Consider the following 20,183-nt stretch of genomic DNA (forward strand, 5'->3'; position numbering starts at 1 on the left):
TCTATTAGAATGACCTTAATTCATTCCTCCTTTTCTGATTTCCTCCTATTTTTCATATTATTTCTCAATTTCCTTCAGAAACTACATTTTAAACGTAGTCTACCACTGTCTTTAAATGTTCTGAAAATGTTCTGTAAGTGACCATAGTCTTTTATAATTGTAAGGGAAAATACCCTACCATAGTCATCCATTCCCTAAACTTCAACCATCACATGTAAGGTGATAATCTTCAAACCTTTGTTTCCAGCTCCAACCTCTCTCTGCAACCCCAGAGCAGTATTTTAAAATCCTTGATTGAACTCTCCACTTGGAATCCCACCAAAGTCTTGCCTCCAGTCCTTCCTTTGTCAAAATCTGATTGGTCACCAAGTCCTACTGACTTTGTAAGCAGCTCTCAAACCCTTATGTGATGATGGCTTCCGTGGGATTTAGAGAGCTTTTCTGGACTTCCCATTTGGGCATCAGGACTTGGAGTTACAGCTGCTCCACTACTGAGCCGTGTTACCGCTCTCCTTGTCTCTCCTGCAGTTCCTCGCCCATCACAGCTGCACTGAAATATCCTCTCACACACTACCTTACAATGCTTCTTACCTGTCTTTTGTTGATAGATGAGAACCCATATCATTTTAGATTCCCTAGGACATGGGGGGCTCAGAAGCCCAGATGCAGGAATCCTTCAATGCTTCTTGGAGGTGCTGAAGGTCCATGGAGAGACGATGAAGATGGAAGAGCATCTCCCAGGATTTGTCCACTTCACTGCTTCCCAGCTATTTGGATTTCCTTAACATGCTATGCTGTTCGTAAGCATCATTTGTCACTGAGAATATCCCTTCTGCCCTGGCTGCTTGGCATTCTAAAGCACAGATTTCAAGTTACCATGCAAATGTCGCTTGCTCATCAAAGTTCTTCCTGGGATTCTCAGATTAAATGAGTGTACCCTTCCATGTCATCAGCGCACGTCACCCATTCCCATGGTCAAAGCACTTACCCCACATTGTCATAGGTTTTTGTTTACGTGCCTGTGCCCATCTGCTTTTGGCTCCTTGAGAGCATTGGCTATGCCTTGTATACCTCTATATACTCACTGTCTAGCCCAGAATCTGTCCCAGGGTGGAAAATAAGTTTTTTTTTTTTTTTTTTTGGTGACAGAAAGAGGAAGGTGTTATAAAAGCAGAATCTGTTAAGCAGTAGTACAGCCCAACCTCAATAATTAGGACTAATTGAGCAGAATGAACGAATGCCAGGTCCAGTGCTTTAAAAGCGCCTTGCAGGACGCCTCTCACAGGGTAGGTGAAAAGTAAATATTTTGGTAAATTTATTCACATTGTGGCTAGGAAAAACCTGTGGTTAGAGAACTTGCAGGGTAACTGGTAAGCGTCTGGTAACAGAGCACTTTCACATTACATGATTTTTTCCAAATTATTTGAGAAAATTTCAAGAAATACCCTACTGTTTTGATACTTTTAAACTTCCCCAATGTTCTTGCTTATCTAACATCACATATTTTTCCATAGCAATCTGAATGCCTAGCTTCAAGAAAGCAAATTTCAACCTCATTTTGTCCTAATTACAGCAAATACTGGGGAGTGACATTTAAACAGTGAGCATTTACAAATATATCTGATTCCTCCCAAGGGCGAGAGTGTAGGGGGCCTTCCTCACTCTAGACACCTACGCAGAGTGGTTTTGTCCCTGTCCCCATTAGCTTTGCAGATCCTGGTATCAGGCAGGGAGGGTGTGGTTCTGAGCTGGGGCAGTAGTGAGGCAGAGGACACAAGAGTGGAGAAGTGTAACTTCTGAGCTAGGGCCCCCTGACTTCTTTCTTAAAGGTAAACAATGAGGGCACAGAAGGCAAAATCCATTCTGTAGAGTAAGGGACAGCCAACTGACTACCTGTGAGGTGCTTGGGTACTGCAAGGGGTAAGTAATGAATATACACCATGGAGAAAAAATGATTGATTATTATGTTTAGAAATATTGTGTAGCAAGGCAAGTAATGGAGATGTGGGTTAGATTTTTCTAGGCCACCAAGAAAAGTTCTGACAATTCTCTTCTAAGGTTTTTGAAGTCGAAAAAGATTTTCTATTATCGTATGTCTCAAATCAGTACCCTGATACATTGCTAGTAGCACATCTTACAGATAGATGAGCACATTATCAAATGTTCACTTGTCTTTCAGATTTAACAATTATTACAATCACATTACTTCCTTGAAACTGCTCAGCTCAAAGAAACAATAAATAATACTGAGTTAACAGTCTATAAAACCTATGCATCTGACAAATATAATGTTCAACTTTTCAATTAATTGTGGAACACTTAGAAGGAAACAAAATATTCAAAAATTATAATTTCCAAAAAAATTCAAAATCAGAATTTCTAAATATGTAAGAAAACACTTTGGACATTATCTATATCTAATAGCCTATGACTGAACTTCCTATCTGTATAAAAAAAGGGTTTAGAACAAATATCTACTCTTCACCCCTCCTCTCACCCCTCATCTGGGTAGATTTTATTTATGCATTAGACGACCTTTTTGGCCATTAGAACCATCTTGCTTCAGCAGTTAATTAACACAAGTACCATAATTTAATACAGTTAATACTACTTGATGCCCTTTAATGTACCTTCCATTAGTGATATTATTGTAGTATTACCCTGTAAATTAAAATGAGATCAAGACTAAGAGAGCCACTCTTTAATTAAGGTACTGGCACACTGCACTCGTCTATTATTCACTAGAGAAAATCACCCTGATTTACTGAAGTAGGACATCCATAAGTCAGAATTAGTCCATGAAGATTATTAGGTTTATTGAACAATGTAAGTACTATGGAGTCGCTGAGATTGCCAACAGCCATGTTTCCTCTTTTCCCTCCATTAATAAGTACACAGTGAGAGGGAGTAAATGGAAGCAAAATAAGTATGCAGCCAAAGAGGCATAACAGTTTTAAGATGGAATTACAGTTTTTGTCACCAGTAAAATAGGTATGAGATGTGTCGCATGCTAAAAGGAACACAAATGCTACATTAGTCTAATAACAATCAAAACATCACTTTTACACCAAACAGTCCTAGCCAGTATAAAACATAAAGGCCATGTGCACATGTGCATGGAAAGTTGAGAACCGGAATTCAGAGGCAATTCAAAGACTCTCCACCCGTGTTTGTTTCACAGCTGAAAAATCTTGTATTGCCTGTCCACTATTTTATGGATACCTGCCCACTCTCCCCAGATAATTCATACCAATTCCCACCTTATGTTGTGGGTGGTAGTAGAGTGACAACTCAAAAAGTATTATTATGATGACCAGATATAGACATGTAATGGCATGTTAAATGGTGCAGTTGTTTCATGGATGGTGAAGAGAGGGTTGAGGGAAACAAAGACCTGGTCGTATTGTGGAAAGTTTATACTGATGGTGTCTCTGAAAACGAACCCTCAGAAGTTTCTTTTGGACATCATCATCATCAATTAATATTCAATCCTTCTATAGATGTTTTGCTATCTAAGAAAAAGACGACCTAGACCGTTAACCCTACTGAAGTTTTCCAGGGTAAAATGTATGTATCAGCTTCTGTGCTGAAAGGCCCATGCACCAGTGGCAGCTCAGGAGCTCCCTTTAATACCTCCATTTCCCTTATATAACTTAAAAGCTGGAGACACGCCGGAGCCATCAGGCCTTGTTTCCTTAGTCCCTCCCCTAAGACTAAAAATACCCCAGCCATCTGGTGCCTAGCACAGTACACGCCAGCATCAGTTTTGCCCTGAGGAATTTGGACAGGGTTTAGAGGTGACAGAGAGGGACCTTATGGAAGGAGCTCACCTCTACTGGACCTTTCTCTCTTGCCCAGCTGCTTCCGCCCTAGCTTACAGTTGACTGATGAACAGGGAAAGACTGCAGAGGTGAGATCCAGAGAAGGGAGGATGGTTCCTGCAAACTCCCCAGAGCCACTGAAATGCAGTTGGAGGATACTGGTAGGATCAGGGATGAAAGAAAAGTGGTAAATCTGGTGGGAATCTACATTTCTAACATGCCACTTTTAGGGGATAGTATGTCTGACCCCAAAAGACAATGCATGAAAATGCCTGTCGCTTTAAAGCGTATTTACAACTCTCTTTCTTAAATAATAAGGGGAAACAAAAATGAATGTGCATTAACAGAAATAAGCCCCATCAATGATTACTTCCCAACCAAAAGCTTCACAAGATTGTCTTCTTTACAAGTAGAATATGATAGTGTTTGCAGAAGTTGGAGTCTTATGGATTTGGGCTTGGACTAAATATTGATCAAATTGCAAGAGAATGGAATGAGATGATTTTATCTAACAGTGTAAATAACACTAGGATTCAAATTCAAATCGAAGTTTATGAATTTTGACATTTATTCTTGTAGAGGTACAGAACGCTTGTTACTTTGTTGTAGAATGCTATTGTTAATCATATCAACATCAATTATTTTTATATATTATAGTCCCCAAGAATAAGAACTGGAAGCTCATTATCTCTTGCTAAAATGTTTATGAGTCAAATGGCAACATTTTACTATAAATAGCATATTCACATTTCAGGCAACAGTTCCAGATTGCCCTCTCGTGGCGCCCTGCTAATGCACGAACTTTGTTCTACACCCTGGAACCCGCAAGCTCAATATTGTACCAGTGCATATGGCTCTCAGGAATATTATTTTGCTTTAAAGATATCTTCATCATATGTTACCAAGACCTTAGTTAAAAGTTTTTAAAGAGGCTCCATTGCTAAAGACTCCTGACTCTTCAAGAAGGAACTTGAAACTAGAACAAAGTTGAGAGTAGGTGGCCACCTGTTCCTACCACTTCCCACAGTTAAAATTCTGAAACCTCTACTACCATACTGAGGTCATGCCCACCACTCCACTCTGTGTGCCCTCTATGGCCTTTACCTTAACATCAGTGACCTCTCCTTCCTTCTAGTGTATATATACAACAACACTATCATCAAAAGATAGACTGAGTCAACTCTTGGAAAGACCAGGGAGTCTCAACACTTCTCCAGTTTCTGAGGCCTGGGCTGCCCTAAGGGATGCTGGAAGCCAGTAAACTTAATGCAGCCTGCTGTATTTATTTAAATTTTATGATTGCTTAATGAAAGCTCCATGATTTATGGACTGTTTATATTCTTAACCTCATATATTCTGACTTAAATCTGTCTTGGCATTTTTAGGATGGTTGTTGCTTTGCTATCTCTTTTTTCCATTTTGCAGTATACCTCACTCATCTTTAGTTTTCCCAACTAATTACCTCATGCTTCAACTCCCATCAGTTGGTTATGTGGATACCAACCATACCACAGTTAGAAATCTGGTTGAACAGCTCTACCTTAGAGTCCCTGGTTCTTATTACTTGAGTTTTTCATTAAAACATCCTCAAAATTCTTGGAAACTTGCTCAAGTATGTCTCTGACGTAGTATCAAAATCAAAGATATGTCAGCCTGTTGACCATTAAGGGGTTTAAACTCTGGTCCATGTGTAACTGGCCCCCAAAATGAAGGGAGCCTGCCTCTCAGGACCATATTTAAATGGCAGCCTATCTTTTTAAGTCAATAACCACAAAAACTCTGAAAAGCAGGGCTCCCTCCTTTTTAACAAATGCATCGTGCTTCTTAAATGCTTTTGGTTCTGATTTAATAAATTTAAAGGGATATAGTTGCAGTTTAGAAACTTTTTTTGTGTGTGCAATGCAATGAAACATAAGCAGAGAGCTGTACCATGTAGAAACCCTGTCTGGCATTTAAAAACAATGGAAAGATGTATTTCTTGTTTTTCAGTATCCTTTCTAGAGCAGCTGGCTTTGTTCTCCCTGGCTTCATTGCCTTAAAGACTTAAACCACCCCCTGATCTAGGGAGTTCCTTGGATTCAAATAAGTTGCTGCTTTTTTTTTTCTTCTGCTTAAATTCTAAGAAATCCTGCCAGGTTCAGGTTCACTGACAGTGAGTCTGGAATCACAAATTACTGCTGAGTCAGAGGGGCCTCGAATTTCTCTGAACCCAGCTCTAGACCGGTGTTCCTGAGAAAATGCTGTAGTAGGAAGTGACAAATGTGACTCTACAGCAGTGGGACCACCACACTGGCATTTTCTTCGGACAACCACTTTCATTCAAGTCAGACAGATGTTTTCTTACCTTCCGTGCACCTTTATGTCTGAGATCGCGTAAAAGTAGCGTGCCAAGTGTAGCTCATCTACAAATATTTCCCCAACCGCTGGTCTCAAAAGCCTTATCCTCAGGTCTGTGACTGTAAAGAAATCTCTGAGTTTCTTGGTTGTATCCAGCTGTCCGTAGAGAGAAGCCATATTGCGTAGCCATGGTCCAGCAAAAAACGCAAACCTGTCTTTGATTTCAAAGTGGATTATTTTGCTATTCGTCATGTACCCTGTAGAGTACTCTTCGGTGCAAATGATTTCTAAGACTGTATGCTGTGATAAATCCTTCACAGATTTGGGATCCATGTGAAAAGCATCTAAGCAGTCTGTGGCATAATACTGATAGGGCTGCCATGTTCGTCCATAATCGAGAGATTTCTCCAGGATCATTTGGTCTGGACGCCCCGATTCAAAGGTAATAACTATGTTGTCTGTGAGCTCAATGGTTTTGCTCCAAGACAGAGTGATGTTAACCTGGAGAGGCTTGGGATATTCCTTCCAAGTAGCAGACTGCCAAAATGTGGAGGGATGTCTTCCTTCAAAATCAAACATCAGCTCAGGCGGATGCGCCAGTTCAGGGGTACTTGCATCACACTCATTATTGCACATGTAGGGGTTGCCCTATGGAAGAAGAACAAAAGAGGGTGCATCAAAACACTGGTTTGACACAAGTCTTGCCAGATTGCCGTTGCTGAGTAAAAGACTAGGAGAGAAAGAAAGTGGGGGGGGGGACCCTGTTTGCAGTAATCATTTTTATTTGCCCTAACTGGATTCTCCTCTTTAATCGTTTTTTTTTTTAAATGAAACAATATGGTAATTTTCTTGTCTTGTTTCCTTCCATGGGCTTTAAGAAATGAAACAGTTTATTTATCCCATATGTGTTAGACCCATAATGCGGTCCCAGAAGCACAAAGATACGGAGCAACTGTCTAACAGCTCAATACCTCTGCGTCCTCTTAGAAAGATGGTATAGAAAAGCAAGGAAATACCTCCAGGCCTCAAGGACGTTCTTCAAGAGCACAGTTCTTGAAAAAGTCATTTTTCAAGGAAACCTTTAGAATTAGCAATGAACTGTAGATACCTGTGTCCTGTTTGGGAAACAATACCCCCCATCCAACATTCAGCTTCTTCTTGCATTGCCTCAAATCCATCACACTTAACTAGGTCCCTGCTTCATAAAACCTGCTCTTAAAGCATTTACTTTGTTCACCACAAATCATTAAAATGTGGTATACTACAGGCTCTGGGGCTTGATCCAAACATCTGCCATCCTATTAGCTCGAGGCAAGGGGATCGCACAGCAAAGACTTGGGGCAGAGGCGTGCTCCAAGTTCTGAGGTAGGAGCGTCCGGTACCTAATGAGAAGTGTGAGCCACAGCTACCCGGTGTGGTACTCTGTGCTGGCCCATAGTCAGCTGTCCGGGGATGTTAGCCACGACTATTTTTTCCCTCCTGACAAAGGCTTGTTTCCTTCACAGTCCACTCAAACAAGAAGCTGGAAATAAATCTTGTATCAATCAGAAGTTATAATGCCACTTACGCTACACTTAATGACTGCCTTCAGTTTTCATCAGATGATTCCATGGCAAACAGCTGGCTCCCTGATTTTTGTTTATTTTGTGTTTAAGAAAATAAATGGTATCATTTGGAGTCAACTATTCAGGCATTTCTCCCTAATCCTCTACTGGGTAATTATAAACATGGATGGGTGAAAGAATCGACCCTCTCACATTGTCCTTAGGCTTTCTCTTGTAATTACAATTAGATTTTTCCCCCCCTTTTTTCATGGACTGAGAGCTTTTCATCATACCTGCAGGATGCATGAGCTGGGTCTCAAATAATGAATTTACATTTTAGACCCCGACGCTCAGTTACCAGCTGACTCCCGTGAAATGTAAGATGAACACTGGAGAATTGCTTTGGTCTCCCTAGAGGCAATTTCTCCTACCTAGTCAGCTAATACTTTCACTCTCTCTTTCCCATTAGTGCAACTGAATCCTAAAGCTGGCAACAGGTTTGGGGGACTCAAGTATAATTGAGATGGGGCAGGAGAAAGGAGAGAAGGTACATTATTTGAGGAACAGATCTGTTTTAAAAATACATTCAAGGCATCAGTGATAATGGAAATGTTTCTGTACTTCTCTCTCGAATTTCAATTCCCTATTCCTGATCCCAGCGTCTGTGGCACTATTTATAGTATCCCCTTCAAAATGAGCCAAGGGGGGAAAATAAGTTTCTGTTCCAGGTGGAATATATCACCAAATTTATTATTATTTAAACTCTCTTAAGCATACCAGAGAGCCAAATGCAAAGCTCTGCAAACTGGCAAAGGCTTTTTCTGGAGGGCTATAAATATTGTGGAATCTGTCAAGGTTTATAAATTCTAAATATATGTAAATGCACAATTTACTGGAAGGGGTCAGATTTACACAAATCACACCTTCGTTTGAAATTTACTGAAAAAATATGGTCACTTCAAAATCTACCAGCATGTAGCCATCTGCACAATCATTAACTTGGATGCTACCACCTTCCTCCTGACAAAAGCATCCTCATCTGAGGTCAAGGGTATCAAAACACAGGAAATCAACTCTGCAGGATACACCAAAGTGAGTTATCAGAGATCCGGATTAAGTCATGTTGAAAGACAGCATTTCTTCGACTTCAGCATAGATGTGCACATCTTCTCAGATGGGGATAGGGTGCAGAGACAGAGAGCGAGGCACAGCGGGCTGATTCTGGGGTCTGAGTCTACCCTAGCAAATGCATCTTAGGAAATACACTTGAGGATATCTATCTAAAAAGCATTCATTCCTACATTCGATATGTGTTGACAATAACCACCATTTATGTAGCACTTATGAGTCAGACACTTTACATACATTATCCTGGGCAATCCTGTCCACTACTGCTTTACAGAGGAGAAAACTGAGTCATACGCAAGTGTTACGTAATTTGCCCAATGTCATATAACAAAGTGAGTAAGAGGCAAAGCCAAGACCACATCTCTTGCCCTCCCCTTGTCAGTTCCAAGTCAATGGTGTTATCCATGATGCAACCCAGTCTTAGAAACAGGGTTGGTAGTAGAAAGGAAGAGTCTAAGGTCAAATTAATTTGGGAAACACAGCCTCAGATCTTGCCCTAGAGAGCCCTAATGAGCATTATCATACATCTAAGATGTCTTCAAGTTATGAATCTTCCTTAGCTTCATGTAACAATACCTACTTTGAGAAACTTTATTTCACTATGGAGCACCTTTTCGCTTTAGTAACCCCTACTTATATGCCATAGAAGTAGTGTCCTGGAGAACATCCTTTGAGATTCTCTGCTTTATATTACTCTTAAAATTGTAAACGTGTGGATGCCAGATAGCACAGTATAACCCAGTTTTAGTCCTTTAATGAAGACATGACCACACAAAGCACTCGGTCTCTGCTTTTGTTCTGCAAAGACACCCTTCCACTGGGGCTCAGCAGGACAGCCAGCTCAGGATAAATGCTTACATTTACATTAAATTGTCAGCCATCAAAATGCATGCCAGGACAAGAAGACAATTTTATTGCTTGGCACTGATCTGGTGCTTTAAGGTACCTGAAAAATGGGGAAAAAGTTTCATGCATGCAATAATTATTTATTGATTGCCTACTATACTCCTATATTTAAGGTACTTGTCTTGGCTTTCAAGATGCAGTAGTAAACAAATCCAAGTCCTGACTTTCAGTAGAGCTTCCGTTTTAGTTGGGGGAGATGCACTAAACAAATACATAATGTTCTATAATGTTAGTTGGTGATAACTGCTATGGGGAAAAATAAAACCAATTAAAGGAAAGCATGGTGTTGGAGGACGGATACTGACTGTAAATTTATAGGGAGGTCAGAGAAAGCTTCTCCTAGATAACATGACATTTGAGCAGATTAAGAACGATTCCCTATTTACACCGGAGATGATCAGAGTTTGACCAGAATGATAGTTTCGTCCTTCATCTGACTCTACTCTTCTTGATAATTTCACCAGCATAGCAATTTATTGAAATGGATGAGTAAACAAATCATTTCTAATGAGAATCTACACCAATGGCTATAGATCCAAAAAAAAAATCAATTTGAACCATAATTATTTCATAGCCCTCATGCTCTTTTAGAAGATTCATGATTTGATGACCATTAATGTAACTTCCTAAGAGATGATGATATTGAGAGAAAATTAGTAGGAAAAAGAGAAAGGTTTCATTCTGGTTCCCTAAGAAAAAAAAGCCTACATTTGTGGTGAGAGAGAATGAAAAAAAAAAAGAGAGAGAGAGAGAGAGACAGCCGAAGAAGCTGAAAACCTTACTATTCTAGAAAGAGAAAGCTAGAGGAGAGATTATACACAAATATTTCATGTAAATATTTCACATGGGTGTGATCTGTAATACTGTTGTTACAGAGAATTATCAATATGAAAACAATTGCTGTTAAAAGGATTATATTAATTAAATTTTCAACTACTTCAACCCCACCCTAATCCTCCCTAATACCATTAACAATGAAATTTATATAAGAAATATAACTTTCCCCTACTTGTGAAAGCAAAGAACACTTCTTGCTGCTAAATCTAACAGATTCAAGCATTAGCAAGTGTAAGTAATTATTTTGTGGCCAGCAGGCAGCTTTAAATAGATCTTAATTTAAGTCCTACAAGCAACAGATTCTTAACTGATTGTCTATGGACAAAGCAGAAAATATTTATGACTGCACTGATAATATTTACACCATTAAGAGATGCCTAAATAATTAAACAGATATTACTGCTAAATGTTCTTTGTAACAATTAGAAGATGAAGATTGTGATGCTTAATTTCATTTAAAAAATGTTAATATTTTACCTCTGGGAGAACTGAAATTAAGTTACTTAATGCGCTTTCAGAACTTAAAAGGATAAATAAAATTTGAGACATGTTTTTATTGTGTCTATTGATAAAATTACCTTCCTTCTGGCAAGAGATACTTTGACAAGACTCTCCTTTCAACTGGGATGTGCTAGACCTTTCAGAGTTAAAAAAGAAAATCCCATGTAAGCAATATTAAGGCAATACTTGTGGTTCCTATCATTTTGAACTTCCCCTTCCAAGTTTTACCTTATTGGCAAACAACTGGGAACGACAGTTGGAAATGTCTGGAATCATCATAAGATGTACACTACTCAAGTGTATGGTGCTAAATGCGAAGCGGGCATGTACTTACAAGTGGTGGTGAGAAGCATTTGGGTTAACACACCAATTGTGAAAAACAGTAAGACAGGGCTGCCTCACACCCATCTGCATCTGGCACATCCTTGCTTATTTGCTCACTAGGTGACATTAAAAAAAAAAAAAAAAAAGACACTTAGGTAAAGGGAGCAGAAACAGTATTCTGGGATAGCTCTCCCAACCTGTTTCCAACGTGACTTTGAAATAGGTATCGCTAGGTCTCTGCCAAGGCAAGGCTTTAAAAGGGTGAAGAAACAGGTAGCATAGTCCACTGCTCATCTCTCAGAGAGATGACCTATGAGCACAAGTTTTAACTGCTGGCGTAGGCTATCATCTTGAGGTGATGGATGCCTTTTCTTCTCTTTCATTGGTGTAATTTTTGGTGGTTAGGAAACCCTGCGCCCAGTCCCTTTTTGGAACTTCTTGCTCACTCCTTTCTCTAAGTCCAGATTCTTGCCTGGCTATAACACAGGAAGGCTCCTCATCTTCAGACTCTTCTGAAGATACTCAGGCTACTCTGAGTCTGAGAGCTGATGCTCATTGCTCAGGCTGAGGTGTCCTCTCCAGGTCTTATAGCTTTGTTACTGGTGATAGAAAGAGCAGAGAGAAATCAGAACCAGAGGTGTGTATGATTCAAGATGGCGGATACCTTCTCCAGAAATCCAAAAGATAAGTGTCAGCACCACCAGTACTGACAGGCCTTGATGACTTAGACTTACAGCTATAAGGATAAACTCTTCATGTCTTCCAGTAGGTCCACAAGGCGACATGTTTCCAGTTGTTCATTATCCCTTTGTAAATAAAGGGCAGCGATCTCTACAAATCAGAGTGCAATCTCACTTGTAACCTGCCCTGTTAATTGGCATGTTGGGTCCCAAAGTGGAGTATACACATGTTAACAATGTAGCCTGAATATTATGGGACTGTCTTAACTTTAGATATTTTGAAAGTACGGTGACAAAGGTACCTATACATTTGTCAGACCATGAGGGCCAAATTTTTACTTTGGGAAATATGGCCACTCTAAGAATAATAGGGGATCAAGAGTTTTCTTTTTGTAACTCCTGAGTGAAAAACCAACTGCTCTGTTTTCTAATGGAGCCCCTTGCTCATCACAAAGATTTCTTCCTGGCATAGACACAGGCTTAAGACCTGATTGAAGTTGTTGCTTGTTTCAATCTGCTCCCTGACGATACTAATACCATGTGGACGTTTTTACTCAGGAATAAAGACGGGAGGGCTTAACCTTTCTGCAACAAGAATACTAGAGGCCGTATCACAGATTATGGGCCATAATAGACACATGTCTAAATCCCCACAGAGGATTATGGTCAGGATCCTCAAACTGGTGAAGGCTGCACAGATCAAGATGACCAAGTTTCTAAGAAGGAGCCAAATACATTCTCAAGTCAAAGGAGCCACAAAAATGGGTTCTTATATAGCAGTCCAAATCATTATTTTGCATGGGCTGAAGAAGACATAAATATTAATGAAATCAGGCTAGTTTGAAAGTGAACGTCTAGAGAAAAACACTGTAGAAAGGTGACACTTTTATAATTGGTTGCAACACTGCCTTTTAAAATTTGTCTTAAAGAATATTCTTAAAAATCTTTGGTACAATGTTTTGCCTTTATAGATAATCTTGAAACAGACACTTAGATGTTAATAACACAAAGCTGAAGTGGAATTTTGAGTTACAGTAACTTGAGGGGAATTAAAATATCACAAAGGTGGGAATGTTCTGAGCCTGATACTATCATGTGCTGTGGGAGCTGGTTTGAACATTTTGAATCTGGAAAGTTCTAACTTAATTCTCAAAAATGGTTCCTTCTTCTCTCATAGGAGAAAACAAGTCCAAGGCCCACTTGAAGTCCATTTTCTGAAAGCCCCCAGCTTTTCTGTAAGAGAGTTTAGGAAGACCAAAGCATCTTCTGTTGAAGTGATCACTTAACCATGAGAGGCACGAATAGAACTTCCTAATGTGGCACTTCTTAAATATGACTGGTTTCTGGTGAGTCGATTCTGATTTCTCACACTCCTGATTTCTTTCAAACTCCTCTCTCCCAAATTCATTAGCTGTTTAGTGGGTGCCTACTATGTTAAAAACATCGTGAAGAACACAGAACTCATACAAGAAAATGTTTGCAATTCACTAATGGAGACCAGATCTATACAAGCAACAATCACACATTCCTCCAGTTGGTTACTCCTGCTCCTAGAGAGAGCACTGGGTGTTCTTGAGGGTAAACAGAGTCACCAACAATACTGTGCAACTTCCTGGAGAGTCCATTCCACCCCTTGCCACATAATTAAACATATATTTCTATTAAAAACAGACAATTTATGGAATGAAATGCAAAAAGTATTTGCAAGTATTTTTAGGAAAACACATAAAAGCATTTCATGCTTGGGGCAAATTTGGAAGGATGTGCCAAGACCACTAAACAAGAAAAGGGGGGAAGCTGGAGGGTGGTTCAGCTCAGTGACAATTTATTCCATTCCATCACCTTTCCTGCATATGATAATTCATCCAAACCACCTTGGAGACACTGCGGCAAAAGTAGCTTTACCAACACTGAGAATCCTGATTTAAACCATCCCAGCATCAAATTCCATCCTGAAAATATCTGCTGTGCTCCACCCCTATGGCAATCTGGGTGGCGTTTTTCCATACTCTACCATATAAAAAAATCTGCCATTCTCCCTCCACCAAGTTGTAACATACAGTTTATACTGCAGTAGTTGTGTAAACTTCAAGGTGCATAAGAAATACCTGGTGTGTCCAGTCCCCAGCCAGGAATGCCACCTCAATAGACTGGGCTCGACCCAAGAGCCTAATATGACAATTACCCTGGATAAATCTGTTGCAGATCACTGCTGGACCACACTTTATGAAACATTGGTGTAGTGTTTCTAAGAACCATGGCTCTGAGTTAGATCTGCTTAGGTTTAAATTCCAGCTCTACTACTTAGTTATTATGTAATTTTGGACAAGAAAATTGGCTTTTTTGAACCTTGATTTCTTTTTCTTTAAATTCAATATAATAATATGTACTTCATGATATCATCTTGAGAAAAAAAATGACATAATGCATATTAAGTGTGTAGCATCTCCTTGGCATGCTGTCAGTGCTCAATAATTAGTGGTTAGTATTAAAAATGCTCCTCTTTCTGTATTTCTTGACTCTGAGAATGATATCAAATTCCTCCATGTCTTAAGAAGGAAACACGGAATAATCTTTTTTTCCTTCTTTTTCTTCAATCTGTTTACCAGTCAAGTAATAGATGCGACTCGTCACCACAGCTCTGTTCACATTGTCAATGTTTGCCTTAGTTTTTTAATATTTTAAATATTTTTCTTCTGAATTACTATAGCAGCATTTTAAATGAACTCTCTCCATATTTTACTACCGTCTTACAATCTATTCTCGGCATAGCTTCTGCAGTGTCCTTTCTGAAATCCAAATCTAATCGTGTCACGCCTCATTCTTAAAGCTCTTTAATGGGTTTCACATTACCTTCAGGAATATAATTCAAATTCCTTAGCCTAGCTTGTAGAGTCCTTCAAGATTTGGCCTCTGTACTTTTATTCTTTTTTACTCACTTGTGCTTACACCTTATGATTCAATCACAGCAACCTGAGTGTTTATACATAATATGCACCATACAGTGTACCATATGCATTATCATACAATTCATCACATTAAATTCTAATTGTTTATTTTTATGTCTCCCCAGCCAGAGTTCTATGAGAAGAACTAGCACATAATAAGTACACAACCAAAATTTATGAGTATAAGAAAAATAAAGAAAGCAGAAAGACAGGAAGACAGGATAAAAGCAGGATAAATTAAGTAGGTTTGACAGTATGGAATAAGAAGGGAGGGACTTGCCCATAGGTTAGTGACTAGGGATCAAACAGATCACCAAGCTTAAAGAACTATCTCACATCCTAAGTTGTAGGTGATTGGTAGGATGTCACATACTGGGTAAAACAAAACCAAACAAAACCCAAGAAGTTCAACTCAGAGTGCAGAGTGCCATGTGTGTTATTGATATAGTTACTAGGACTTCTGGGGAAGTTGGAGGACTAAGACAAATGGCATGACTACAATTATGTCCCAGTCTTTTCCTGGTGTTCATTTCATCCTCATTTTTCTCCATCAGTCACAGCAGTGCTTTCTTCTAGTGGCTTTAGGCTGAAGATCTCTTTTCCCCATCCCATCTTACCTCACTTCTCCAACCCACAGCATCCTTCTGAGTTTGCAGTTGTGGCTGACTATCAAGTGTTGTTCTCAGACAGTTATGGAGAATAAAATAAAAGTGGAGGGAAGAAGCAGTGATTGAGGAGGCCATGACTTTTACAACACCTACACATAGAAGTGCCTTAGTGGTACAAATCCCTGGAAAATGTAAGATGTGCTGAGTGGAAATGGGTGAAGAACAAGGAAGCAGAACAGCTAAATGGCTCCCCTAATCACAGAGGTCCTGAAAATCCTACCTGGCTCCAGAGGCTGATTCATTAAGAAGCTAATGAAGCTTATACCTCAGAGCCACTCAATTATACCTGGTGCTTCTTAGGCTTGTACCTAATTTTGTATCTGATGTTTTGCATTCCTCTTTTTAAAAGGGAATCCCCAGAACTGTATAGGCTCCAGGTTCATGAAACTTGGTCTTCCCATGGTATGGGAAATAGGCATATATTTGGGGGCTCATTGAACTAAAACGACTCTTCTCCCTTCCTTCCTATTTCTGCTTTTCAATTGATTTCCTTCTCTTTTCTCCTCTAAGATGTTCTTTTCTCAGCATTTCCAATCTTGAAATAAATTTTTCTCTAAATTTCCTTACCCAAGTTCATACCTGAGGAGTGTGTATGTGTGTACGTGTGTGTGTGTATAAAACACACTAATATTTACTCTATTGACAACACTCTTAGTGTTTTATCAACAATAAATATAATCTTCATTTATTTGTAAGGCTGAAGTGACTTTTAGCCTACCAGAGCCACCATCATGAACCAAAGTAAATTAAAAGACAAACAATATCAAGCAGCTATCATGTGCCAAGCATTATGTTAGATCTTATAGATTAGTTTATAATAAGGTTGATTTCTTCCTTACCAGCAATAACGTAGTAGCAAGATAAAATTGAGAAAGACATGTCAGTTTGAAAATCAGAAAATATATTATAGAGAGCTATTTTGGGTAGGTCATATAGGAATGAAGTAGTAGCTAATAATACTCTAATATTCAGATAATACATGCAAAAATGTATTTTTAAAAGAAGTGTAAAAGCCAGGAAGTCACGATGAAAGAGTTAGAGTCTTGGTTTTCAAAGATGTCTCAGATTTGCATATGTGAGGAAGACATTCTGTTTTTGGAATGGAGAAAGGATCAATGATCATTGAACAGCTTTTATGGTTAAGATGTAAGAGGGGCTTTATATTTGTCCTCTTATTTAATCCTCACCATTACCTATGAGGCAGATGAAGAAAGTGAGGTCTAGAAATGTCATGGAGTCTATTCAAGATAAATGGTATAAGTCTGTCTGTAAAGATGAAGATGAATCTACTGTTTGGGAGGTTGGGAGGTGGTAGGAAATAATTTTAAATATCCAATATAATGTTGATTTTAGAGGGCACTAAAATTTGGGTAGAAAATTTTAGTGTTTGACCAGTTGGAGAAGAAAAAGTCATTGGTGGTCTTTAGTCTTTAGAGCTAGTGACCCATACACAGCTGTCTTCATTAGTTTGCTAGGTTGCTTTCTAGAGTAACCAAATGTTCAAGTTGAGTCCAATATTAAGAGTTATCTCAATTGAATCATGAAGAAGAATCAAAAAGCAATAGTTAGAATTCTCAGAGTGGGCACACAACTCTGGACATACCTTATTATCTTTGTATCCAGCACAATTCCTGGCACACAGTAGATAGTCAATATAAGAGGTCTATACAAATGAATGTAAAACAAGATGTTTCTGTAACTAGCTTTTCTGTGTAACAAAATAAGAAAATCTCAAAACTGAAGAAGTAATTATATGTCTTCTAATTCAACTACCTGCTGCATGAATCACTTCTGGGACATCAGGTAAGAAGCAGCATGATCTTTCATTTTTCTCTCTATTTAAAGAGATACTGCCCAAATCTCAAAAGCCAGTTCATATTTCACTTATAAATCAAGAGGTTCATTGCTGAGCCAGAAAGGGTCCAGAGCTGACTTGGGGCCTGGTGGCTATTTCTGCTTAAGTCTAGGATAGGGACTGAGGCATCTTCAGAAAGAGTGGAATGTCACAATAACTGCAGTGCAGGATATAATGAAAGGGGGATAGATTGGAGATAAGGGAGGAAGCTAGGAGGTAGCTTTGATAATGTAGGTGTGAGAACAAGGAGCTGAATTGAACTGAGCAGAAAGGTAATTGAAGAGTCAGCAGAAATTAGATTGATTGGAAGTGGAGAACAAAGGAAAAGAAAGAATCAGTGGTGACACCAAGTTTAATGCCTGCAGACAATAAAAATAGTGGTGATCAAGTTTTCGACTGAAACTAGTATAAGGTTCAGACTCTTATTGCCTTGTCCCAGCAAAGTTCCATTTGCAAAATGTTAGTGTGACATCCAATGCTACTGACAAGAAAATGGCACAGAAATGCCATTCATAGTGTACAACAAAATATTCTCCATCCTCATCTTTCTCTAAAAAATAGCCCACATGTGTACTTACTGAGCTCCAAATTTTTCCTACCTAACTTCAAACTCCTATCAACTTGGTCCCAAACTTGGTCTGCACAGACTTCATCATCCCTCTTGTTTTCGAATCCTTCCTCTCTTTATCCTCTTTTAGTTGCTGCCTATTTTATTTCACATCCAGCTAGGCTCCTACATATTACTCTAGTTTAGAAAACAAAAGCCCAAGAGCCTAGGGCAAAATAGAGCCCTCAGGAGCCAGTGTAAGAAGTCGTGAATATTATTCAGGAGCTAAGTGGACCCAGCTATATTTTCGACAAGAAGCTAGAGCTGGAAATTACAAGCTGAGGAATGAACAAGGTATGTTATCCTCCCCAAAGTAGTCTACAAAAGAGTAGAAGGAAAAGTGCAAGTGCCAAGTGGAAGGAACTTGAGTGGAAGAGCAAACAGGGCTAAGTGTAAGAAAGTTGATAGAAACCAGTACAAATAGGAGTAATAACTTAAAGATGAACCTTGTTAGCTGCAAAGTATTAAGGCATGGGGTTATTAGCACTGGAAAAAGAATCATCATTTGCAAACCTGGATAATTGGAACAAGTAGTTACTCTTGTCAAGGATTATCAGTGCCTCCTTCCTGTAGTGAAGATATGCATGTGTAATAAGAATAATAAGGGTGAGGCACCTGGGTGGCTCTGTTGGTTAAGCAGCTGACTATGGCTCAAGTCTGGACCCCTGATCTCAGGGGTCCTGGGATCCAGCCCTTCTGTGCTCAGCGGGGAGTCCACTTTTCCTTCTTTCTCTGCTTCTCTCCCTGCTCATGGTCTCTCTCTTTCTCAAGTAAATAAATAGAATATTAAAAGAAAGAAGAAAGAAAGAAAGAAAGAAAGAAAGAAAGAAAGAAAGAAAGAAAGAAAGAAAGAAAAGGAAGAAAGAAAGAAAGAAGAAAGAGAAAGAAGAAAGAAAGAAAGAAAGAAAGAAAGAAAGAAAGAAAGAAAGAAAGAAAAAAGAAAGAAAGAAAAAAGAAAGAAGGGTATACTTTCATAGCATTTTTGTGAGGACTTAATGAGCTAATATGTAGAAAGAGCTTAAGATGGCATTTGGCCCTAGTAAGACCTCAGTACATGTCTGTAATTATTATTATCATCTTCATTGCCATCATTATCATTTCTATTATCCTTTGTGACCCTTACACCTTGTCCTCTCATAAAAACCTCTTTTTCAGGGTCTATTGTGCCACCAGATAATTCAGCACTCAGTTCTTCGAAGTGGGCTAATAAAATGGAGGTGTGAGAGTTATTTATGGTGTAACTGTACAAGGTCTCATAGTGCCCTTTGTGACAAATATAAAAACATCCCCAGATGGCTTTTACTGAACACGACCTCTCAGAATCAAACTAGTTGTAGTAGCTATGGTCAATGTAAAGCAAATCCAGAATCCTCCCATCCTGACAGCCAACTCAGAATTCAGTATAATTCAAACCTAGGTTGGAAGAGAACAAGCCTGAGACGGAATCCACACTCTTGAATTTATTAGCAGACTCAACTCGGGGAAATTACCTAACTTTTTTGAGCCTCTGTTTGCTCAGGTATACATTAGAGACTACCTCTTACTCCTAGGTAAAGATTAAAGTATCCAAAGCATTAAACACACACACACAACATAGAAACTGAAATGAAGCTGGCAATAGAGATTCATTTTCTTCCACTTCCATCCACTCTTCTTTTTAATGGTTCGCACCTATGTTTTTCAATATGATAGCCAGGAACCCCGTGTGCTTATTAAGCATTTGAAATGTAGCCAGTAGAAAGTCCAAAATGAGACGTGATATAAGTATAAATTACACACTGGATTTCAAAGACATAGTACAACAAGAAAAGAATGTATCATACCTTATTAATAATTTCACACTGATACATGTTAAAATGACAATTATTTTGGATATATAAGGTTAGAAAAAATATATTAAGATCATTTTTACCTATTTCTTTTTACCTTTGCTAAATTAAAAATCACCTATATGGATACATTATATTTCTATCAGGCAATACTGGTTTGAATAACCAACCAGATGTGGTGAGGAAACAAATCAAGTG

The 20,183-nt window shown here is 38.9% G+C and overlaps 1 protein-coding gene across 13 annotated transcripts in view; it reads right to left on the reverse strand.

The window, feature by feature from the left end:
* Nucleotides 1-20,183, reverse strand: part of NTNG1 (netrin G1) — a 307,376-nt gene that overhangs the window by 134,328 nt on the left and 152,865 nt on the right. For all 13 annotated transcript variants that reach the window (XM_072754469.1, XM_025996456.2, XM_072754468.1 and 10 more), the window contains exon 3: nt 6,166-6,806. In XM_072754469.1, coding sequence (XP_072610570.1) covers nt 6,166-6,806 — 641 coding nt within the window. The remainder of the gene's footprint in view (nt 1-6,165; nt 6,807-20,183) is intronic.

The sequence above is a fragment of the Vulpes vulpes genome, chromosome 3 (genome assembly GCF_048418805.1).
Source record: "Vulpes vulpes isolate BD-2025 chromosome 3, VulVul3, whole genome shotgun sequence".
Lineage (NCBI taxonomy): Eukaryota > Metazoa > Chordata > Mammalia > Carnivora > Canidae > Vulpes > Vulpes vulpes.